The 25,208-nt window shown below is 45.7% G+C and overlaps 1 protein-coding gene across 1 annotated transcript in view; it reads right to left on the bottom strand.

Moving 5' to 3' along the window:
- Positions 1-25,208, bottom strand: part of LOC140404600 (scavenger receptor cysteine-rich domain-containing protein DMBT1-like) — a 243,460-nt gene that overhangs the window by 39,982 nt on the left and 178,270 nt on the right. The window contains exons 14-16 of the mRNA XM_072493200.1: positions 23,241-23,540; positions 11,977-12,291; positions 6,933-7,232 (exon numbers count right to left, since the gene is read on the bottom strand). Of these exons, the coding sequence (XP_072349301.1) occupies positions 6,933-7,232; positions 11,977-12,291; positions 23,241-23,540 (915 nt within the window). The remainder of the gene's footprint in view (positions 1-6,932; positions 7,233-11,976; positions 12,292-23,240; positions 23,541-25,208) is intronic.

Below are 25,208 nucleotides of genomic sequence, written 5' to 3'. Positions count from 1 at the left end.
ATCCGGACAAATGTGAGGTAATGCATTTTGGAAGGTCTAATTCAGGTAGGGAATATACAGTGAATGGTAGAGCCTCAAGAATATTGAAAGTCAGAGAGATCTATGTGCACAGGTCCACAGGTCACTGGAAGGGGCAACACGGGTGGAGAAGGTAGTCAAAAAGGCATACGGCATGCTTGCCTTCATTCGCTGGGGCGTTGAGTATAAGAATTGGTGTGTCATTGCGCCGGTCAAGGAGACACAGCCTGAGTGAGTGAGACTCAAAGACTGAGAATATTGGTAGTTTGGTGCAATGAGGTAACCAGGAAAGGTAAGTGGTTCATCTAATTCTGCTGTTTTTCAGTTAGAAGTTCAGTGTAGATTGGCTGAAGCTGCCCCCACCCTAATTGCTGTGAGGCAGATATCTGGCAGTCACCTGAGGTCTGTTAAGGGGCACAAAGTTACACATTGTTTTTTTCTCTTTGAACAAAGAACAAAGAAATGTACAGCACAGGAACAGGCCCTTCGGCCCTCCAAGCCCGTGCCGACCATACTGCCCGACTAAACTACAATCTTCTACACTTCCTGGGTCCGTATCTTTCTATTCCTATCCTATTCATATATTTGTCAAGATGCCCCTTAAATGTCCCTATCGTCCCTGCTTCCACTACCTCCTCCGGTAGTGAGTTCCAGGCACCCACTACCCTCTGCGTAAAAAACTTGCCTCGTACATCTACTCTAAACCTTGCCCCTCTCACCTTAAACCTATGCCCCCTAGTAATTGACCCCTCTACCCTGGGGAAAAGCCTCTGACTATCCAAGATGAAGTTTTAGTGTGAGTCATCCTAAAGTCTGTATAAAAGGTAGACAGAGTGCGCATATTAGTAGGCGTTGCGCAGGTCAAGGAGACAACAGCCTGAGTGAGAGAGGCACAGACAGAGTGAGAATGTGGTAATGTGGTGCAGTGAGGTAATTCGGTGAAGAGTGGGAGAAGGTGCTTTTTCCCCACTATTTTGTTCTCTCTCTTTCTTCGGGTCTAATTTCGGGAGCCGTTCGGAGGAGGAGCAGTCTCTGCGAGTATAAAAACCGAACGGTAACTTCCTGTTTTCCAGTTTTTTCCCAAAAGTGACGTCAGAGGGAAGTTGTGATCTGAATGGTTGATAGCAAATCTGCCCATAATTTAAAAAAACACAGCTAAACTCAGACACTTAAATTAAACTAATTAATTAATTAGTGATGGCTGCTCAGGTGATGTGCTTGAGCTGCTTGATGTGGGAGCTGGCAGATCCCATTGCGAGCTGCAGCGACTACAGCTGCAGTAAGTGTTGGCTGCTCGAAGAGCTCCGGCTCAGAGATGATGAGCTGGAGTCTGAGCTTCAAACACTGAGGCACATCCGGGAGAGGGAGACTTACCTGGACACTGTGTTTCAGGAGGCAGTCACACCTGTCAGAGTAAGTAGTTTAAATCTTGCCACTGGCCAGGGAAGAAGGGTGTGACTGCAAGTTAGGCAGGTAAAGGGAACCAGCAGTCAGGAACTCAGGATCCTCAGTCCTTGACTCTGTCCAACAGGTATGAGGCACTTGCTCTCTGTGTGGATGGCGAACAGGGCTGCAGGAAGGATGAGTCAGCTGACCAAGGCACCATGGTTCAGCAGGCCATTCAATGGGAGGGAGTAAATAGGCAAGTTGTAGTTGTAGGGGATTCTATTATCAGGGGGATAGATAGTATCCTTTGTGAGCAGGATAAAGAGTCCAGCATGGTATGTTGCCTGCCCGGTGCTATGGTGCGGGGCATCTCTGACCGCCTTGAAAGGATACTGGAGAGGGAGGGGGAGGATCCAGTTGTTGTGGTTCATGTCGGTACCAAAAACATAGCAAGTTGAGGAAAGAGGACCTGTTTAGAGATTATTAAGAGCTAGGATTCAAATTTAAAAACCGGTCCTCAAGGGTCATAATCTCGGGATTACTGCCCGAGCCACGTGCAAATTGGCATAGGGAGGCAAGAATAAGGGAAGTTAACACGTGGCTTAAAAAGTTGTGTGGGAAAGAGGGGTTCCTTTTCATGGGACACTGGCATCAGTTCGGGGCACGGGGGGGGGGGATCTATAACGTTAGGATAGTCTCCACCTGAACCGAGCTGGCACCAGTGTTCTGGCAAAAAGAGTAAATAGGGTGGTCAATTGGACTTTAAACTAAAGATTGGGGGGGCGGGGGGGGGGGGGAAGGGAAAGTCAGGGAACCAAGAGGTGAAGTAATCAGTGGGAAGCGTAGCTGCTTAGGACTATAGAAAAGCATGAAAAGACAAAACTCAGGAGAGGTTGGGATAGTCCCCATCCCACAAAATATGACGCAGTACATGGAAAGGCTCAGTAAACCAAGGTCCACCACACTTAAGATAATGAATGGCTTAGAAAGGGTGGATGTAGGGAAGTTGTTTCCATTAGCAGGGGAGAGTAGGACCCGGGGGCACTGCCTGAGAATAAATGGGAGTCACTTTAGAACAGAGATGAGGAGAAATTTCTTCAGCCAGCGAGAGGTGGGTCTGGGGAATTCATTGCCAAAGAAGGCGGTGGAGGCCGGGACGTTGAGTGTCTTTAAGACAGAAGTTGATAAAATCTTGATTTCTCGAGGAATTAAGGGCTATGGAGAGAGAGCGGGTAAATGGAGTTGAAATCAGCCATGATTGAATCGTGGAGTGGACTGGATTGGCCGAATGGCCTTACGTCCGCTCCTATGTCTTATGGTCTTACTAAGAAAAAAAATGGACGGTCAGTAGAGAATTAAAGGTGCTATATTTAAATGCGCGCAGTGTACGGAACAAGGTAGATGAGATTATGGCCCAGATTGTGACTGGCAGCTATGATGCGGTAGGCATCACAGGGACATGGTTGCAGGGGGTTCAGGACTGGCATATAAACATCCAGGGATTCACAACTATCGAAAAGTCAGAGAGGGGGGCAGATGGGGCGGGTGTTATCTCGTTAATTAGGAATTAAATTAAATCAATAGCACTAAACGACATAGGGTCAGATGATGCGGTGTCTGTGTGGGTAGAGTTGAGGAACCACAAAGGCAAAAAAAACATACTGGGAGTTATGTACAGGCCCCCTAACAGTGGTCAGCACAGGGGTCTCAAAATGCACCACGAAATAGAAAGTGCATGTCAGAAAGGCAAGATCACAGTGGACATGGGGGACTTCAATATGCAGGCGCACTGGGTAAATAATGCTGCCAGTGGACCCAAGGAAAGGGAATTCATGGAATGTTTAGAGGAGGGCTTTTTGGAACAGCTTGTGATGGAACCCACGAGGGAACAGGCCATTCTGGACTTAATGTAATGTAATGAGCCAGACTAGATTAAACATCTTAAAGTAAGGGAGCACTTAGGAGGCAATGATCATAATATGGTAGAATTCAATCTCCAATTTGAAAGAAAGAAGGTAGAATCAGATGTGAAGGTGTTACAGTTGAATAAAGGTAACTACACGGGCATGAGGGAGGAACTGACGAAAATCGACTGGGAGCAGAGCCTAGTGGGAAAGACAGTAGAACAGCAATGGCAGGAATTTCTGGGAGTAATTGAGCACACAGTACAGAGGTTCATCCCAAAGAAAAGAAAGGTTATCAGAGGGGGGATTAGGCAGCCATGGCTGACAAAGGAAGTTATGGAATGCATCAAAGCAAAACAAAAAGCCTATAATGTGGCAAAGAGTAGTGGGAAGTCAGAAGATTGGCAAGGCTACAAAAACAAACAAAGACTAACAAAGAGAGAAATAAGGGAAGAGAGGATCAAATATGAAGGTAGGCTAGCCAGTAACATTAGGAATGATAGTAAAAGTTTCTTTAAATACATTAAAAACAAACGGGAGCCAAAAGTTGACATTGGGCCGCTCCAAAATGACACTGGTAATTTTGTGATGGGAGACAAGGACATAGCTGAGGAACTAAATAAGTACTTTGAGTCAGGCTTCACAGTAAAATACATGAGTAATATCCCAACAATTCCGGAGAGTCAGGGGACAGAGTTTAATATGGTAGCCATCACAAAGGAGAAAGTTCTAGAGAAACTAAGAGGTCAAAACATTGATAAATCCCCGGGCCCAGATGGGCTACATCCTAGAGTTCTAAAGGAGGTAGCTGAAGAAGTAGTGGAGGCGTTAGTTATGATCTTTCAAAAGTCACTGGAGTCAGGGAAAGCCCCAGAGGATTGGAAAATCGCTGTTGCAACCGCCCTTTTCAAAAAGGGAGCAAGGAAATAGATGGAAAGTTATAGGCCAATTAGCCTAACCTCGGTTGTTGGCACGATTCTAGAATCCATTGTTAAGGATGAGATTTCTAAATTCTTGGAAGTGCAGGGTCGGATTAGGACAATTAAGCATGGATTTAGTAAGGGGAGGTCGTGCCTGACAAACCTGTTAGAGTTCTTTGCTGAGATAACAAATAGGTTAGCCCAAGGAGAGCCAATGGATGTTATCTATCTTGACTTCCAAAAGGCCTTTGATAAGGTGCCTCACGGGAGACTGCTGAGTAAAATAAGGGCCCATGGTATTCGAGGCGAGGTACTAACATGGTGTGAAGAGTTGCTGTCAGGCAGAAGGCAGAGAGTTGGGATAAAAGGTTCTTTTTCGGAATGGCAACCGGTGACTAGTGGTGTCCCGCAGGGTTCAGTTTTGGGGCCACAGCTGTTCTCTTTATATATTAACGATCTAGATGATGGGACTGGGGGCATTCTGGCTAAGTTTGCCGATGATACAAAGATAGTTGGAGGGGCAGGTAGTATGGAGGAGATGGGGAGGCTGCAGAAAGATTTAGACAGTTTAGGAGAGTGGTCCAAGAAATGGCTGATTAAATTCAACGTAGGCAAGTGCGAAGTCTTGCATTTTGGAAAAAAGAATGGAGGCATGGACTATTTTCTAAACGGTGTCAAAATTCATAATGCTGATGTGCAAAGTGACTTGGGAGTCCTCGTCCAGGATTCTCTGAAGGTAAACTTGCAGCTGAGTCCGTAATTAAGAAAGCAAATGCAAAGTTGTCATTCATCTCAAGAGGCTTGGAATATAAAAGCAGCGATGTACTTCTGAAGCTTTATAAAGCATTAGTTAGGCCCCATTTAGAATACTATGAGCAATTTTGGGCCCAACAACTCAGGAAGGGCATACTGGCACTGGAGCAGGTCCAGCGGAGATTCACACGGATGATCCCAGGAATGGTAGGCCTAACATACGATGACCGTCTGAGGATCCTGGGATTATATTCATTGGAATTTAGGAGGTTTAGGGTAGATCTAATAGAAGCTTACAAGATACTGAATGGCTTAGATAGGGTGGACGTAGGAATGTTGTTTCCATTAGCAGGGGTGAATACGACCCGGGGGCACAGCCTTAGAATAAAAGGGAGTGACTTTAGAACAGAGGTGAGGAGAAATTGCTTCAGCCAGAGAGTGGTGAGTCTGTGGAATCCATTGCCACAGAGGGCGGTGGAGGCCGGGACGTTGAGTGTCTTTAAGACAGAAGTTGAGAAATTCTTGATTTCTCGAGGAATTAAGGGCTATGGAGAGAGAGCGGGTAAATGAAGTTGAAATCAGCCATGATTAAATGGTGGAGTGGACTCGATGGGCCGAATGACCTTACTTCCGCTCCTCTGTCTTATGGTCTTATGGTCATGTTGCAGCTTTATAGAACCTTAGTTAGGCCACTCTTGGAGTATCGTGTTCAATTCTGGTCGCCACACTACCAGAAGGATGCGGAGGCTTTAGAGAGGGTGCAGAAGTGATTTACCAGGATGTTGCCTGGTATGGAGGGCATTAGCTATGAGGAGCGATTAAGTAAACTCGGTTTGTTCTCACTGGAACGACGGAGGTTGAGGGGCGACCAGATAGAGGTATACACAATTATGAGGGGCATAGACAGAGTGGATAGTCAGAGGCCTTTGCGCAGGGTAGAGGGGTCAATTACTAGGGGGCATAGGTTTAAGGGGCGAGGGGCAAGGTTTAGAGGAGATGTTCCAGGCACGTTTTTTTACACAGAGGGTAGTGGCTGCCTGGAACTCGTTGCCGGAGACGGACGATAGTGACACTTGAGGGGCATCTTGACAAATACATGAATAGAATGGGAATAGAGGGATACGGACCCAGGAAGTGTGGAAAGTTTTAGCTGAGACGGGCAGCATGGTCGGCACAGGCATGGATGGCCGACGTGCCTGTTCCTGTACTTTTTTTGTTCTTTGTTCTAACACTTGCTCTAATTGATGGTGACATGTAACAGAAATCGAATGTCATTAATTGCATACCAATCTTTTTTTAACGCCTTCCATGTGACATGGGAATGGCCGGCTGGACAAAAATTCGTTTCCCATCCCTAATTCTCCCTTGAAGCGGGGCAGCTTATGAGTCCTAACATATTGCTGTATGAGTCCAGAGACAGATGTAGGACAGACCAGGTAAGGATGGCCAATTTCCTTCCTTTCAGGATATTGGTGAAGCAGATAGATTGTGCACGTCAATCGGTGATCGTCTCGCTGTCATCGTTAGACCTTTAATCATCGAGGTATATTCAATTCAAATTGCAGCAGCCATGGTGAAATTCGAACCTGGGTTTCCAGTGTATTAACCAGGGTGGTGCCAATCACCAATCCCACGGCATGGCCTCAAATTCAGGGAAGGAAATCTCGGGTTTTTACCTGGCCCTGGCCAACATATATCTCCAAACACAGTACAACAGGCTTCACCATTAACTGTGCTCGACCATGACTGAGTCAAGCCATTCCGTCCAAGGTTAACCGAGGATGGACAGCACTCTGCTAGCTTGGTCATTGCCCTGAAGCAATGAGGCATTATGTGCACCGAAATCCATCCATTCCTTGTGCCCTGCATTGATTTCGCTCATCTTCAAGATACACGAACTTCATCACACCTTCCCAAAGTCTCAGCAAGTACAAACTACACGGCCACTTACATATCACACGGATTTGCACAGCCTCGCTAGCTGTGAAAGAAATCCACACCCCGGACACATCCCTTTCATAGAGGCAGCTGTAATTTCCTCCGCTATTGGCGCTTAGATTGCTGAGAGTAAAAGTTACAGCAATCTCGCTGGGACTGAGCACCTTTACTTTAGTGGCATTTGAGTCTTTCATCAATTTGAATCGACCCTCCACGTAATCATTCGGAGTTGTGCAGGTGAACTTGATAGAACCTCCGGCCACGTGTACCAGAATATCAGGATCCTGAGAGATGGTGGGTCGCTTCAATACATCTGAAATGAACACGACATTGTATTGTTACTCCAATTAGCAACTGCAGAAATATTCCTCTCTGTAAATCTCCATTCACAATGCTCAATTGTAATAGTTAGACAATTAGTTCGACCGTATAAAATCTCTCATTCTTCAAAGTATTATTCAGGCGAGCAAATCAATTGTCAAATTTCGTTAAGATACCACGGGGATCTTTTCGTACGGGAGGGAGACTGAAAGCGCCAAACTACAGGCCCGGTGGAACACACATGTGCTCACAAGATGCACATGGCGAATCTATAGCTTATCATATGAGTAGAAGCTGAGGGCATCACGGTGGCACAGTGGTTAGCACTGCTCCATCACATGGTCAGGGACCCGGATTAATTGCACCCTCCGGTGACTGTGTGGAGTTTGCACGATCTCCCCTTTCTGCGTGGGCTTCCCACAGTCCAAAGATGGGCACGTTAGGTGGATTGGCCCCTATGTGTCAAAAGGTTAGGTGGGGTTATTGGGTTACCTGGACAGGGTGGAGCTGTGGGCCGAGGCTTGTGCAGACTCAATGGGGCGAACGACCTATTTTGGCCCGTAGGATTTATATGTCTCTGGGTCACGAATTTAGGAGGTTGAGGGGCTATACCATTACCACGTAAAGAATATTGAGATAGCTGGATCGGCTAACGTGGAGAAGATGCTTCAACTGATAGGAGAGACAGGAACACGAGGACACAGCCTTATACTGAAGGGACACTCCTTTACAACTAAGATAAGAAGGATATTTCTTCAGACAGAGGTGGTGCATCGCTGGAACTCTTTGCCGCAGAAGGCTACAGAGGCCAAGTCACTGAGTGTCTTTAATACAGCGATAGATAGGTCATTCATTAATATTGGGAACTAGTGATTATGGGGCTGAGAAATATATCACTCAGGATCGAAAGGCGGAGCAGACTCTTAAAGATTAGGCACTCTTATACATGATGGTCTTATGTGGTGGGGAAAATGTTGGAAGCTATTATGAAGTATTTTAAAGTATCATTCTTCCATGAGCTCCAAGTAAGCCAACGTGGATTTGGGCCAAACTAAATCTTCACAAAATACACGATGAGGCTTTATGTCATTTAAGATGACGAGCAATGCCTTTCAATCAGGGGCAGGAACTGGAATAAAACAGCAGCAACGGGGTAAGCTGCCAAATAAATAGTGCTTCGGATTTTTTTATTTGAAAGATATGGGGTGATTATTTCATGATCACCTTTTTGGGGCTCAAAACATTCTTGAACTGAGTTCAAACACGCTCCTCTTAACAAGATTGGAGTTCAGGTCACTATTGCTAATTGGCCTACCCTCCAACATCTCCCTGAGCTAATGTGGATAGATTTGGCAATCTCTCTGATCACTCAATGAGCATGCCTGGCCGGTACCTTTTCGCATGTCAAGGAGACACAGCCGGAGTGAGACATATCCAGAGTGGGAATTTGGAACTTGGTTATTTGGTGCAGTGAGGTAATTCGGTGCAGAGTGGGAGAAGGTACTTTTCCACTAATGTTTTCTTCTCTCTCTTTCTTCTGGCCTGTTCATTTTAATTTGCAGGGAGAGAAACAGAGAGCACATGAGACCCTCGGAAGGTAAGTAAGTTAATTTTCTCCATTTTTACATTGTATTACCTTTTCAAATTGTGTGTGTGTGTGTGTGGGGGGGGGGGGGGGGGGGGTTTACGTTACTTCACAGAAAAGGTGTGACCTGATTGGCTGGTTGGGAATCTACACTAAAGTTAACAAATTAAGCACTGATAAACTTATTGAACATAATTACTTAAGAACATAAGAACTAGGAACAGGAGTAGGCCATCTGGCCCCTCGTGCCTGCTCCGCCATTCATTGAGATCATGGCTGATCTTTGTGGACTCAGCTCCACTCTCCGGCGCGTACACCATATCCCCGAATCCCTTTATTCTTTAGAAAGGTATCTATCTTTTTCTTAAAAACGTTTAAAGAAGGAACCTGAACTGCTTCACTGGGCAAGGAATTCCAGAGATTCACAACCTTTTGGGTGAAGAACTTCCTCCTAAACTCGTTCCTAAATCTACTTCCCATTATTTTGAGGCTATGTCCCCTAGTTCTACTTTCCACGACCAGTGGAAACAACTTGCCCGCATCTATCCTATCTATTCCCTTCATAATTTTATATGTTTCAATAAGATCCCCCCCCCGCATCCTTCTAAACTCCAATGAGTACAGTCCCAGTCTACTCAACCTCTCGTCATAATCTAATCCCCTCAACTCTGGGATCAACCGAGTGAATCTCCTCTGCACTCCCTCCAATGACAAAGTGTCCTTTGTCAGGAAGGAAATCTGTGGAAATACTTCCCGCAGAACGCTGTGGAGACCATGTCACTGAGTGTCTCTAAGAAAGAGTTAGATAGGTTCTTTAATAATAAGACGAAACAACCGTTATCGGGGTGAGGCAGCAGAATAGGAATCAGAAACATATCAGCCATGATTCAATGGCCGGGCAGACTCCATGGGCCAAATGTCTCACGGTCATATGTGGGAGGGAAAATATTTGATCTATAATTATATGTGTTAATGTACGACTCTTGTATAAGCTCAAAGTAATCTGGCTGAGTTAACATGGATTTGTGCCAATGGAAATCCAGTGAACTTAGTTATTGGGACGATTTCAGGAACTAATATATGCTGTGGACGAAGGAGCACCGATGGATGCACTGTACTTAGATTTCTAGAAGGCATTTACTGAAGTGCCGCCTGTAAATATATTGCGAAGAATAACTTCCCATGTTCTCGAAGCTAACATTTGGGGATGACTGAAAGATTAGACCAAAGAGTGGACAAAAATGGGTATTTCTCTTGTTGTCAAAATGTAACGAGAGGTATAACAGTGGGGTCAGTCCTGTGACTGAAACTGAGTACAATTTATATCAATGACTTGGATGAAGGGATGGAAGCAATATCCAGATGACACAATGATTTATGGGAAAGCAAGTTCTGAAGAGGACGCAAGGAGGCTGGAAAAAGAAGCAGATCCCTTCAGTGAGTGGACAAAGATCTAGCATGTGGGTTATAATCTTGGAAAATGCGACGCTGTCCATTGTGGCCGGAAGAGTAGAAGTAGAAGCTTAGTATCGAACTCTTGAGAGATAAGGGACCTCTGAGGTGCACATATTGTGCGGGTGATCGTGTCATATATGTTTGTCCTGCAGGGACATAAATTAATTAAAAAAGCTAACGCAACGATATAAGTTATGGCGAGGGGAATCGAATAGTTGGGCGGTAGGTTATTTATCGATTCTTTCTGGCACTGGTGAGGACATATTTGGGGGTAGTGTACAATCTTTGAAACAATCCGTAATGTCTCAATCATTCAGGAAAGATGCAAATACATTCAAAACAGTTGACAGCAGGTTTACTTATCTGCAAACGTTAGACAGGATGGGATTGTGTCCGCTGGAATGTTTAGATGAGCAAGAGTTGACTGAATGGACACATATAGGCGGTAGAGAAAGCATGAATGTCGAGAGGATGTTCACTCAATTGGTAAATCTTAAGACGGGGGATTAATGTTACCCATTTAAGACGAGGATGTGGTGACTACTCTTTCTCTCGAGGTGCTGTAAGGGAATGAAGCGAAACTAGGCTTGTTTTGCTGAGTGCAGAAAAGGCTGAGAAGGGGACCTGATCGAGGTGCACAAAAGTTCTCGGACCGTAGGTGGGAAATAACCTTTCACATGAGAACATATGGTTCAATAAGCAGGGGGCTCGATTTAAGGTAAGGGGCAGGAGATTTGCAGAGAATTTGAGGAAATATTTTGTAAACGGGAGGTTAGTTCCAATTGGCAACTCATTGCCTGAAGGACTAGTAGAGGCGGGAACTATCACAATGTTTGAGAAACATTTCAATGTGGACTTGCAATGCAATAGCATACAAGGATACAGAGTAATGCTGCAAAATAGGAACAGAACACGTTGGTGCTTGATGGTAATAATAATAATCGTTTATGGTCCCAAGTAGGCTTCAATGAAGTTCCTCTGAAAAGCCCCTAGTCGCCACATTCCGGCGCCTGTTCGAAGAGGCTGGTAGGGGAATTGAACCGGCGCTGCTGCCTTGTTTTGCATTAAACGCCAGCTATTTAGCCTAGTGTGCTAAACTAGACCAATACTTGAACCGAAGGGCCTATTTTATGCTGTATCTCACCATGATTCAGTGACAATGCTGCTTGACTCAAATTCCGTCGTGTAATGTCGCGTCTGCTACTCTTGAAGGTCCGGGATAATCTGTTGATGCGTTTTCAAGCGTCTCCAACAACAGAGACCCAGATATGGTCCAAATGGAACAAAGTCTGCTTGCCATTTTTCCGTCCCGAGTACCATATCCGGAATAGGTACTTGATTACTTGATCTGGTCAACTTGAAATGAGCAATGTTCTCCTGCAGACGCTGTACGAATCCTAAACATATTTGTGACAATCTCTAATGTATCTATCTCTCTGTTGGTACCATCGGTATGAGAATGTCAATAGGAATTTCCAGTGATTAGAATGTCCATGGAAACGTCCTTGTGACCCGCACGCGCTCTTTGAGTTAAGGTATAAAAGTCAGACAATAAACAGAGTCTTCACCACCGCTAAACTTTGACCGGGTGAATCCTACTTTTAAACTCTTGCCTTTAAAACCTGAGCGCTGTAAACCTAAACGATAGTCTCCCAACTGCGAAGTCCGCCTTTCGAATGGCCGGATATCACATTACCTGGGTTGCAGATCACGCCCGCATCTTCCTGGTGGCCGCAGTTTTCCTTGCCCCACCCTGAGAATGAGCAAGTCCAGAGAGCGGGCTCTGTCCCTCCGCAGGCCGTGTCATCCATCCAGATCTTCCCGGTGCCTTGTCCGAAGGCTGCGCTGCCGGGCGCCGACAGGGCCGCGCCGCAGCCAAGCTGCCTGCAGACCACTCTGGCGTCCAGTGTGTCCCAGCTGTCATCGCAGACCGTCCCCCATTCTCCGTTGTAGTAAACCTCCACTCTGCCGGAGCAGCGATGGGTGGCATTCACCAGCCTCATCCGCGGCCCTGAAATAAAAAAATAATTCTTACTCCTGCCTCAATCTCCCAATCTCCAGATGTTGATGGTCTTATATCTCTGCTACCCTTTTGCTACCGGGTTGGCGTAATGGTGGGTTTGGGAGGTGCTGCCGGAGGAGCCATGGCGAGTCGCAGAAATGCATCTTTTAGGCAGTACACACGGCTGCTACTGTGGGACGGTGGTGGAGGGATTTGGATGGATGTGGAAACGAAACAGTGCTGCTTGGTCCTGGGTGGTGTTAAGCTTGTTGTGTATTGTTGGATCGGCACTCATCCAGGTAACTGGAGAGTGTTCCTGAATTGTGCATTGTTCCTGATGGTCAGGTGCAGAAGACACAGGAATTGACGTGATCACCGCAGGACTCCGAGTATCTGATTTGCAGAAATTACAAGCCAGATATTTATCTTCGCTTCTTCATGGGGCTGTGGATGTCACTGGCTCCGCCAGCATTTATTGACCATTCCCAAGCCCCCTTTCATTGGGCAAGGTCACGGCGGAGAGCACGAACAGTCAGTCATATTGCTGGGGGTTTGGCCTCACACGAGGGGCTAGAGCAGGAGAGGAAGGCATATTTACTTCACTAAAAAACATTGTTATGCTGCAAATTGTGGGGCACAAAAGGACAATTTATCATGTTCAATCCATCAAACATGTACATCATTGGACAAGAAGGTGCAGATTTATCATGGCGAATCCACCAAGCCGCCACATTTTTGAACGCAAAAGGGCAATTTATCATTGTCCATCCACCTAACCTGCACATCCCTCAACACACATCCAACATTTATTACACCGAACCTGCCTAGCTTTGGACTCTAAGAGTGAAGTTCTGCATGGCCACTCCCCCTGGCCTTATTGCCTTTGGACCCCAATGGTCAATTTCAGCAAGGCCAATCCACCTAACCTGCACAACGTTGGACACTGGAGAATATTAGGTCTGGCCCAAAAGTTAAAATTCTGAATTGGGGCAAGGCCAATTTTTATGTTTTAGGCAGAAATATTCAAAAGTTGATCTGGGGAGTCTGTTTGAAGGCTGGTATGTGGGATGGTTTCACAACTGTTAACCAGGGCTGAGGGGAAGCACATTCGTCTTAGCCTGAAGGGCAAGTTAAGACGTAGGGAACCTCGGCTGACTCGGGATATTGAGGTCCTGGTCAAAATGAAGAACGAGGCACATGACATGCACAGGCAGCTGGATCCCATGAAGAGTACAGACAATGTGGGAGTAGAGTTAAGAGAGAAATCAGGAGGGCAGAAAAGGGAAATAAGATTGCTTTGGCAGAAACGACAATGGAGAATCCAATGAGCTTCTACAGCTACATACATGGCAAACGAGTAAGGAGGGAGAGAGCAGGACGTCTTTTGGATCTACAAGGTCATCTATGTGCGGTTCCACAGATGGGTGAATTCCTAAATTGATATTTCTCTTCGGTACTGCCTGTTGAGCTATGCATGGAGGTTACAGAACTTAGGGAAATAAATAGTGATGTGTTGAGGAGTGTGCATATTACAGAGAAGCGGATGGTGGAAGTATTAAGGTGCCTTGAATCCCAGGGAGTTGATGAAATTAAACCCAGGAAGTTGTGGGAGGCGAGGGAGAAAATTGCCGGTCCCCTGGCAGAGATATTTGAATCTTCGACAGCCACAGGTGAGGTTCCTGATGATTGAAAGGGAGAAAATGGTGAGCCTTTGTTGAAGAAGGGCCGCAAGGAAAAACCTGGTCTCTACAGACCGGTTAGCCTAACGTCTGTGGTGGATATGTTGTTTGAAGGTATTCTGCGAGACAGGATCTACAGGCATTTAGAGAAACAAATACTGATGAGGGACAGTCAGAATGGCTTTGTGAGTGGAAAATCATGCCTGCCTAACTTGATTAAGTTCTTTTGATGGGGTAATCAAGAGTGTAGATGAATGCAGTGCAGTCGAGGTTGTCTACATTGACTTTTGCAAGGGCTTTGACAAGGTACCGCACGGAGTGTGCATAAATGCAAATCTCACGGGTTTCAGGGTGATGTAGCCAATTGGATACAAAATTGGCTTGACAACAGAAGACAAAGAGTGGTTGTAGAGGTTGGTTTTTCAAACTGGAGGCCTGTGGTCAGTGGTGTGTCTCAGGAATCAGTGTTGTGTCCACTGTTATTTGTGATTTATATTAATGATTTTGATGAGAGTTTAGGAAGCATGGTTGGTTAGTTTGCAGATGTCAACAATATTGGTGGCATAGTTGACAGTGAAGAAGGATATCTTGGATTGCAACTGGATCTTGATCATTTGGCCAGTGAACCGACTCGAAAACAGCTTCTTTCCCACTGTCACCAGACTCTTAAATGACCCTCTTATGGACTGACCTCTTTAACACTACACCCTGTATGGTTCATCCGATGCCAGTGCTTATGTTGTGATATTGTATATGTTGTGTTGCCCTATTAAGTATTTTCTTTTCTTCCCTTTTCTTCCCATGCATTTAATGATCTGTTGAGCTGCTCGCAGAAAAATACTTTTCAGTGTACCTCGGTGCACGTGATAATAAACAAATCCAATCCAATCCAGTGTGCTGATGAACGGCAGATGAAGTTTGATTTTGATCAATGTGAGGTGATGCATTCTGGTCGATCGAAGAGGAGAAGAAGCTACTCAGTTAAGGGTAGTGAGTTGGGGAGAGTTATAGAACAAAGAGATCGAGGAGTTCAGATTCATAGTTCCTTCATGTGGGGTCACAGGTGGACAGGGTGGTGAAGAAGACATTCGGCATGCTTGGTTTCATTCGTCATAATACGGGGGTTGAGAAATGTTGCTGAATTTGCACAATACATTGCCACATTTGGAATACTGTGTACAGTTCTGGTCCCCCTCTTATAGAAAGGATATTATAAAACTAGAAATAGTGCTGGAAATATTACTCGGATGCAAAAGAGAATTGATGGTGTGAGTTATAAGTAGAGGCTGGATAGACTGGAGCTTTTTTCCTTGGAGCGTAGGAGGCTTAGGGGTGATCTTACAGAGGTCTATAAAATAATGAGGGGCATAGATAAGGCAGAAAGACAGCATATTTACCTGAAGGGAGGGGCATCTTAAACTAGAGGGCATTGGTTTAAGGTGAGATTGAAGAGATACAAATGGGCCCACAGGAGCAATTGTTTCACACAGAGGGTGGTGAGCATCTGGTATGAGCTGCCAGAGGCAGTAGTAGAGGCGGGTACAATTTTATCTTTTAAACAGCATTTAGACAGTTACATGGGTAAGATGGATATCGAGCGATATTGGTCTAATGCGGGCAATTCGGATTAGCTTAGTGGTAAAACATGAGCGGCATGGACAAGTTGGGCCGAAGGGCATGTTTGCCTGCTGTAAACCTAAATGACTCTCTGATTGTATTATGCACCAAACAGAGTGCATTCTCCATGCATAATACTTCCCTTCCCCAACACATGATATTTGTTTCGCATTGCTCATAACGTATAGCTTCCTTACTCTGCAGAAGGAGGCCATCCAGCGCTGGGCGATTGCACCGTACCTCCGAAAGAATTGGCCCACTCCTACATCCAATCCACATAAGTCAACCTAACCTACGGACACTAAGGGACAGGTTTTCATGGACTTTCGGCATTGCCTGGACATCTTTGGACACTGATCCGCAATTATAATATGACCCATGCACATAATCTGCACATCTTTGGGCAGTAATGGGCAATTTTAGTTTGTACAATCCACCTAAGATGCAGATCTTTGGACTGTGGGAGGAAACCTGCAAGTGCAAACTGGAAACAGTCACCCAATGTCGGAATTGTACCCGCGTGCCTGGCGCTATGAGACAACAGTGTGAGCTACGAGGGCCCCGAGTGACGTCCCCTTCAGAAGCTTCAGAACTCGAACTCATTCCTACATTTTCATTCTGCTTGGTTTTGCCAGACGCCTGTCTCTATTCTGATTATACATGTTTTGTCGCTTTGGGGCAGAAATATTCTTTATTCTGCGACTGACAAGGTCCCTCATGGTAGACTGGTACAAAAGCTGAAGTCACACGGGATCAGGGGTGAGCTGGCAAGGTTGATACAGAACTGGCTAGGTCATAGAAGGCGGACAGTTGTAATAGAAGGGTGCTTCTCTAATTGGAGGGCTGTGATTCGTGGTGTTCCGCAGGGATCAGGACTGAGAGCTTTGCTGTTCGTAGTATATATAAATGATTTGGAGGAAAATGCAACTGGTCCGACGAGTAGGTTTGCAGACGACACAACGGTCGGTGGAATTGCGGATTGCGGTGAGGACTGTCAGAGGATACAGCAGGATTTACATAATTTGGAGGCATGGGCGGAGAAATGGCAGATGGAGTTTAATCCGGACAAATGTGAGGTAATGCATTTTGGAAGGTCTAATTCAGGTAGGGAATATACCGTGAATGGCAGAACCTCAAGTGTATTGGAAGTCAGAGAGATCTAGGTGCACAGGTCCACAGGTGACTGGAAGGGGCAACACGGGTGGAGAAGGTAGTCAAAAAGGCATACGGCATGCTTGCCTTCATTCGCTGGGGCGTTGAGTATAAGAATTGGTAAGTCATTGCGCAGGTCAAGGAGACACAGCCTGAGTGAATGAGACAGATACAGTGAGAATTTGGTAGTTTGGTGCAGTGAGGTAACCAGGAAAGGTAAGTGGTTCATCTAATTCTGCTGTTTTTCAGTTAAAAGTGCAGTGTAGATCAGTGTCTTATTGGCTGAAGCTGCCCCCACCTTAATTGTTGAGAGGCAGTTATCTGGCAGTCACCTGAGGCCTGTTAAGGGGCACAAAGGTATACATTGTTTTCTTCTCTTTGAAGTTTTAGTGTGAGTCATCCTAAAGCCTGTATAAAAGACAGACAGAAAGCGCACATTAGTAAGCGTTGCGTATGTCAAGGAGACACAGCCTGAGTGAGAGAGACACAGACCGAGTGAGAATGTGGTAATTTGGTTCAGTGAGGTAACTCGGTGAAGAGTGGGAGAAGGTGCTTTTTCCCACTGTTTTGTTCTCTCTCTATCCTCGGGCCTAATTTCGGGAGCCGTTCGGAGGAGGAGCAGTCTCTGCGAGTATTAAAACCTAACGGTAACTTGCTGTTTTCCCCCAAAAGTGACGTCAGAGGGAAGCTGTGATCTGATTGGTTGATAGCAAATCTGCGCATAATTAAAAAAAACACAGCTAAACTCATAAACATAAATTAAACTAATTAATTAATTAGAGATGGCTGGTCAGGTGATGTGCTTGAGCTGCTTGATGTGGGAGCTGGCATATCCTATTGCGAGCTGCAGCGACCACAGCTGCAGTAAGTGTTGGCTGCTCGAAGAGCTCCGGCTCAGAGATGATGAGCTGGAGTCTGAGCTTCAAACACTGAGGCACATCCGGGAGGGGGAGACTTATCTGGACACTGTGTTTCAAGAGGCAGTCACACCTGTCAGAGTAAGTAGTTTAAATCCTGCCAGTGACCAGGGACAGCAGGGTGTGACTGCAAGTCAGGCAGGTAAAGGGAACCAGCAGTCAGGAACTCAGGAGTCTCAGCCATTGACTCTGTCCAACAGGTATGAGGCACTTGCTCTCTGTGTGGATGGCGAACAGGGCTGCAGGAAGGATGAGTCAGCTGACCAAGGCACCATGGTTCAGCAGGCCATTCAATGGGAGGGAGTAAATAGGCAAATTGTAGTTGTAGGGGATTCTATTATCAGGGGGATAGATAGTATCCTTTGTGAGCAGGATAAAGCGTCCCGCATGGTATGTTGCCTGCCCGGTGCTAGGGTGCGGGGCATCTCTGACCGGCTTCAAAGGATACTGGAGAGGGAGGGGGAGGATCCAGTTGTTGTGGTCCATGTCGGTACCAACAACATAGGCAAGTCTAAGAAAGAGGACCTGTTTAGAGATTATAAAGAGCTAGGATTCAAATTGAAAAACCGGTCCTCAAGGGTCATAATCTGCGGATTACTGCCCGAGCCACGTGCAAATTGGCATAGGGAGGCAAGAATACGGGACGTTAACACGTGGCTGAAAGAGTTGTGTGGGAAAGAGGGGTTCATTTTCATGGGACACTGGCATCAGTTTTGGGACAGGAGGGACCTATACCGTTGGGATGGTCTCCACCTGAACCGAGCTGGGAGCAGTGTTCTGGCGAAAGAGCAAATAGGGTGGTCAATAGGACTTTAAACTAAAGATTGGGGGGTGGGAGAAGGGGAAGTCAGAGAACCAAGAGGTGAAGTAATCAGTGGGAAGCGTAGCTGCTTAGGAATACAGAAAAGCACGAAAAGACAAAACTCAGGAGAGGTTACGATTGTCCCCATCCAACAAAATATGACACAGTGTATGGAAAGGCTCAGTAAACCAAGGTCCACCACACTTAAGATAATGAATGGCTTAGAAAGGGTGGATGTAGGGAAGTTGTTTCCATTAGCAGGGGAGAGTCGGACCCGGGGGCACAGCCTTCGAATAAGAGGGAGCCACTTTAGAACAGAGATGAGGAGAAATTGCTTCAGCCAGAGAGTGGTGAGTCTGTTGAATCCATTGCCACAGAGGGCGATGGAGGCCGGGACGTTGAGTGTCTTTAAGACAGAAGTTGATAAATTCTTGATTTCTCGAAGAATTAAGGGCTATGGAGAGAGAGCGGGTAAATGGAGTTGAAATCAGCCATGATTGAATGGTGGAGTGGACTCGATGGGCCGAATGGCCTTACTTCCACTCCTATGTCTTATGGTCTTATGGTCTTACAAAGAAAACAAAAAAGGACGGTCAATAGAGAATTAAAGGTGCTTTATTTAAATGCGCGCAGTGTACGGAACAAGGTAGATGAGCTTGTGGCCCAGATTGTGACTGGCAGGTATGATGTGGTTGACATCACAGAGGCATGGTTGCAGCGGGTTCAGGACTGGCATTTAAACATCCAGGGATTCACAACCTATCGAAAAGACAGAGTGGAGGGCAGAGGGGGCGGGTGTTCTCTCGTTAATTAGGAATTAAATTAAATCAATAGCACTAAACGACATAGGGTCAGATGATGTGGTGTCTGTGTGGGTAGAGTTGAGGAACCACAAAGGCAAAAAAAACATAAGGGTAGTTATGTACAGGCCTCCTAACAGTCGTCAGCACAGGGGGCTCAAAATGCACCACGAAATAGAAAGTGCATGTCAGAAAGGCAAGATCACAGTGGACATGGGGGACTTCAATATGCAGGCGCAATGGGTAAATAATGCTGCCAGTGGACCGAAGGAAAGGGAATTCATGGAATGTTTAGAGGAGGGCTTTTTGGAACAGCTTGTGATGGAACCCACGAGGGAACAGGCCATTCTGGACTTAGTGTAATGTAATGAGCCAGACTAGATTAAAGATCTTAAAGTAAGGGAGCACTTAGGGGCAATGATCATAATATGGTAGAATTCAATCTCCAATTTGAAAGAAAGAAGGCAGAATCAGATGTAAAGGTGTTACAGTTGAATAAAGGTAAATTCAGGGGCATGAGGGAGGAACTGACGAAAATCGACTGCGAGCAGAGCCTAGTAGGAAAGACAGTAGAACAGCAATGGCAGGAGTTTCTGGGAGTAATTGAGGACACAGCACAGAGGTTCATCCCAAAGAAAATAAAGGTTATCAGAGGGGGGATTAGGCAGCCATGGCTGACAAAGGAAGTTATGGAATGCATCAAAGCAAAACAGAAAGCCTATAATGTGGCAAAGAGTAGTGGGACGTTAGAAGATTGGCAAGGCTACAAAAACAAACAAAGACTAACACAGAGAGAAATAAGGGAAGAGAGGATCAAATATGAAGGTAGGCTAGCCAGTAACATTAGCAATGATAGCAAAAGTTTCTTTAAATACATTAAAAACAAACGGGAGCCAAAAGTTGACATTGGGCCGCTCCAAAATGACACTGGTAATTTTGTGATGGGAGACAAGGAAATAGCTGAGGAACTAAATAAGTACTTTGAGTCAGTCTTCACAGTAGAAGACATGAGTAATATCCCAACAATTCCGGAGAGTCAGGGGGCAGAGTTGAATATGGTAGCCATCACAAAGGAGAAAGTGCTAGAGAAACTAAGAGGTCAAAAAATTGATAAATCCCCGGGCCCAGGTGGGCTACATCCTAGAGTTCTAAAGGAGGTAGCTGAAGAAATAGTGGAGGCGTTAGTTATGATCTTTCAAAAGTCACTGGAGTCAGGGAAAGCCCCAGAGGATTGGAAAATCGCTGTTGCAACCTCCCTGTTCAAAAAGGGGGCAAGGAAAAAGATGGAAAGTTATAGGCCAATTGGCCTAACCTCGGTTGTAGGCAAGATTCTAGAATCCATTGTTAAGGATGAGATTTCTAAATTCTTGGAAGTGCAGGGTCGTATTAGGACAATTAAGCATGGATTTAGTAAGGGGAGGTCGTGTCTGACAAACCTGTTAGAGTTCTTTGCTGAGATAATAAATAGCTTAGCCCAAGGAGAGCCAATGGATGTTATCTATCTTGACTTCCAAAAGGCCTTTGATAAGGTGCCTCACGGGAGACTGCTGAGTAAAATAAGGGCCCATGGTATTCTAGGAAAGGTACTAACATGGTTTGACGAATTGCTGTTAGGCGGAAGGCAGAGAGTTGGGATAAAAGGTTATTTTTCGGAATGGCAACCGGTGACTTGTAGTGTCCCGCAGGGTTCAGTTTTGGGGCCACAGCTGTTCTCTTTATATATTAACGATCGAGATGATGGGACTGGGGGCATTCTGGCTAAGTTTGCCGATGATACAAAGATAGTTGGAGGGGCAGGTAGTATGGAGGAGGTGGGGAGGCTGCAGAAAGATTTAGACAGTTTAGGAGAGTGGTCCAAGAAATGGTTGATTAAATTTAAGTGGGCAAGTGCGAGGTCTTGAATTTTGGAAAAAAGAATGGAGGCATGGACTATTTTCTAAACGGTGTCAAAATTCATAATGCTGATGTGCAAAGTGACTTGGGAGTCCTCGTCCAGGATTCTCTAAAGGTAAACTTGCAGGCTGAGTCCGTAATTAAGAAAGCAAATGCAAAGTTGTCATTCATCTCAAGAGGCTTGGAATATAAAAGCAGCGATGTACTTCTGAAGCTTTATAAAGCATTAGTTAGGCCCCATTTAGAATACTGTGAGCAATTTTGGGCCCCACAACTCAGGAAGGACATACTGGCACTGGAGCAGGTCCAGCGGAGATTCACACGGATGCTCCCAGGAATTGTAGGCCTAACATACGATGAACGTCTGAGGATCCTGGGATTATATTCATTGGAATTTAGGAGGTTTAGGGGAGATCTAATAGAAACTTACAAGATAATGAATGGCTTAGATAGGGTGGACGTAGGAAAGTTGTTTCCATTAGCAGGGGAGAATACGACCCCGGGGTACAGCCTTAGAATAAAAGGGAGTCACTTTAGAACAGAGATGAGGAGAAATTGCTTCAGCCAGAGAGTGGTGAGTCTGTGGAATCCATTGCCACAGAGGGCGGTGGAGGCCGGGACGTTGAGTGTCTTTAAGACAGAAGTTGATAAATTCTTGATTTCTCGAGGAATTAAGGGCTCTGGAGAGAGCGCGGGTAAATGGAGTTGAAATCAGCCATGATTAAATGGTGGAGTGGACTCGATGGGCCGAATGGCCTTACTTCCGCTCCTATGTCTTATGGTCTTATGGTCTTGTGGTCATGTTGCAGCTGTACAGAACCTTTGTTAGCCCACACTTGGAGTATCGTGTTCAATTCTGGTCGCCACACTACCAGAAGGATGTGGAGGCTTTAGAGAGGGTGCAGAAGTGATTTACCAGGATGTTGCCTGGTATGGATGGCATTAGCTATGAGGAGCGATTAAGTAAACTCGGTTTGTTCTCACTGGAACGACGGAGGTTGAGGGGGGACCAGATAGAGGTATACGCAATTATGAGGGGCATAGACAGAGTGGATAGTCAGAGGCCTTTGCGCAGGGTAGAGGGGTCAATTACTAGGGGGCATAGGTTTAAGGGGCGAGGGGCAAGGTTTAGAGGAGATGTTCGAGGCACGTTTTTTTACATAGAGGGTAGTGGCTGCCTGGAACTCGTTGCCGGAGACGGACGATAGTGACATTTGAGGGGCATCTTGACAAATACATGAATAGAATGGGAATAGAGGGATACGGACCCAGGAAGTGTGGAAAGTGTTAGCTGGGACGGGCAGCATGGTCGGCACAGGCTTGGATGGCCGACGTGCCTGTTCCTGTACCTTTTTTTGTTCTTTGTCCTAACACTTGCTCTAATTGATGGTGACATGTAACAGAAATCGAATGTCATTAATTGCATACCAATCTTTTTTTAACGCCTTCCATGTGGCATGGGAATCGCCGGCTGGACAAAAATTCGTTTCCCATCCCTAATTCTCCCTTGAAGGGGGCAGCTTATGAGTCCTAACATATTGCTGTATGAGTCCAGAGACAGATGTAGGACAGACCAGGTAAGCATGGCCAATTTCCTTCCTTTCAGGATATTGGTGAAGCAGATAGATTGTGCACGTCAATCGGTGATCGTCTCGCTGTCATCGTTAGACTTTTAATCATCGAGGTATATTCAATTCAGATTCAAATTGCAGCAGCCATGGTGAAATTCGAACCTGGGTTTCCAGTGTGTTATCCAGGGTGGTGCCAATCACCAATCCCACGGCATGGCCTCAAATTCAGGGAAGGAAATCTAGGGTTTTTACCTGGCCCTGGCCAACATATGTCTCCAAACACACTACAACAGGCTTCACAATTAACTGTGCTCGACAATGACGGAGTCAAGCCATTCCGTCCAAGGTTAACCGAGGATGGACAGCACTCTGCTGGCTTGGTCACTGCCCTGAAGCAATCAGGCATTGTGTGCACCGAAATCCATCCATTCCTTGTGCCCTGCATTGGTTTCGCTCATCTTCAAGATGCACGAACTTCATCACACCTTCCCGAAGTCTCAGCAAGTACAAACTACACGGCCACTTACATATCACACGGATTTGCACAGCCTTGCTAGCTGTGAAAGAAATCCACACCCCGGACACATCCCTTTCATAGAGGCAGCTGTAATTTCCTCCGCTATTGGCGCTTAGATTGCTGAGAGTAAAAGTTACAGCAATCTCGCTGGGACTGAGCACCTTTACTTTAGTGGCATGTGAGTCTTTCATCAATTTGAATCGACCCTCCACGTAATCATTCGGAGTTGTGCAGGTGAACCTGATAGAACCTCCGGCCACGTGTACCGGAATATCAGGATCCTGAGAGATGGTGGGTCGCTCCAATACATCTGAAATGAACACGACATTGTATTGTTACTCCAATTAGCAACTCCAGAAATATTCCTCTCTGTAAATCTCCATTCACAATGCTCAATTGTAATAGTTAGACAATCAGTTCGACAGTATAAAAACTCTCATTCTGCAAAGAATTATTCAGGCGAGCAAATCAATTGTCAAATTTCGTTAAGATAACACGTGGATCCTTTCGTACGGGAGGGAGACTGAAAGCGCCATACTACAGGCCCGGTGGCAACAACATGTGCTCACAAGATGCACATCGCGAATCTATAGCTTATCATATGAGTAGAAGGTGAGGGAATCACGGTGGCACAGTGGTTAGCACTGCTCCATCACATGGTCAGGGACCCGGATTGATTGCACCCTCCGGTGACTGTGTGGAGTTTGCACGATCTCCACTTTCTGCGTGGGCTTCCCAAAGTCCAAAGATGGGCACGTTAGGTGGATTGGCCCCTATGTGTCAAAAGGTTAGGTAGGGTTATTGGGTTACCTGGATAGTGTGGAGCTGTGGGCCTAGGCTTGTGCAGACTCAATGGGGCGAACGACCTATTTTTGCCTCGTAGGATTTCTATGTCTCTGGGTCACGAATTTAGGAGGTTGAGGGGCTATATCATTGCCACGTAAAGAATATTGAGATAGCTGGGTCGGCTAACGTGGAGAAGATGCTTCAACTGATAGGAGAGACAGGAACACGAGGACACAGCCTTATACTGAAGGGACACTCCTTTACAACTAAGATGAGGAGGATATTTCTTCAGACAGAGGTGGTGAATCGCTGGAACTCTTTGCCGCAGAAGGCTACGGAGGCCAAGTCACTGAGTGTCTTTAATACAGCGATAGATAGGTGATTCATTAATATTGGGAACTAGTGGTTATGGGGCTTTAAATATATCACTCAGGATCGAAAGGCGGAGCAGACTCTTAAAGATTAGCCACTCTTATACATGATGGTCTTATGTGGTGGGGAAAATGTTGGAAGATATTATGAAGTATTTTAAAGTAACATTCTTCCATGAGCTCCAAGTAAGCCAACGTGGATTTGGGCCAAACTAAATCTTCACAAAATACACGATGAGGCTTTATGTCATTTAAGATGACGAGCAATGCCTTTCAATCAGGGGCAGGAACTGGAATAAAACAGCAGCAACGGGGTAAGCTGCCAAATAAATAGTGCTTCGGATTTTTTTATTTGAAAGATATGGGGTGATTATTTCATGATCACCTTTTTGGGGCTCAAAACATTCTTGAACTGAGTTCAAACAAGCTCCTCTTAACAAGATTGGAGTTCAGGTCACTATTGCTAATTGGCCTACCCTCCAACATCTCCCTGAGCTAATGTGGATAGATTTGGCAATCTCTCTGATCACTCAATGAACATGCCTGGCCGGTACCTTTTCGCATGTCAAGGAGACACAGCCGGAGTGAGACATATCCAGAGTGGGAATTTGGAACTTGGTTATTTGGTGCAGTGAGGTAATTCGGTGCAGAGTGGGAGAAGGTACTTTTCCCCTAATGTTTTCTTCTCTCTCTTTCTTCTGGCCTGTTCCTTTTAATTTGCAGGGAGAGAAACAGTGAACACCTGAGACCCTCGGAAGGTAAGTAAGTTAATTTTCTCCATTTCTATATTGTATTACCTTTTCGAATTGTGTGTGTGTGTG

The sequence above is a fragment of the Scyliorhinus torazame genome, chromosome 31, assembly GCF_047496885.1.
Source record: "Scyliorhinus torazame isolate Kashiwa2021f chromosome 31, sScyTor2.1, whole genome shotgun sequence".
NCBI lineage: Eukaryota > Metazoa > Chordata > Chondrichthyes > Carcharhiniformes > Scyliorhinidae > Scyliorhinus > Scyliorhinus torazame.
The sequence above is the reverse complement of the archived record's forward strand: the minus strand, read 5'-3'. Positions and strand labels throughout refer to the sequence as shown.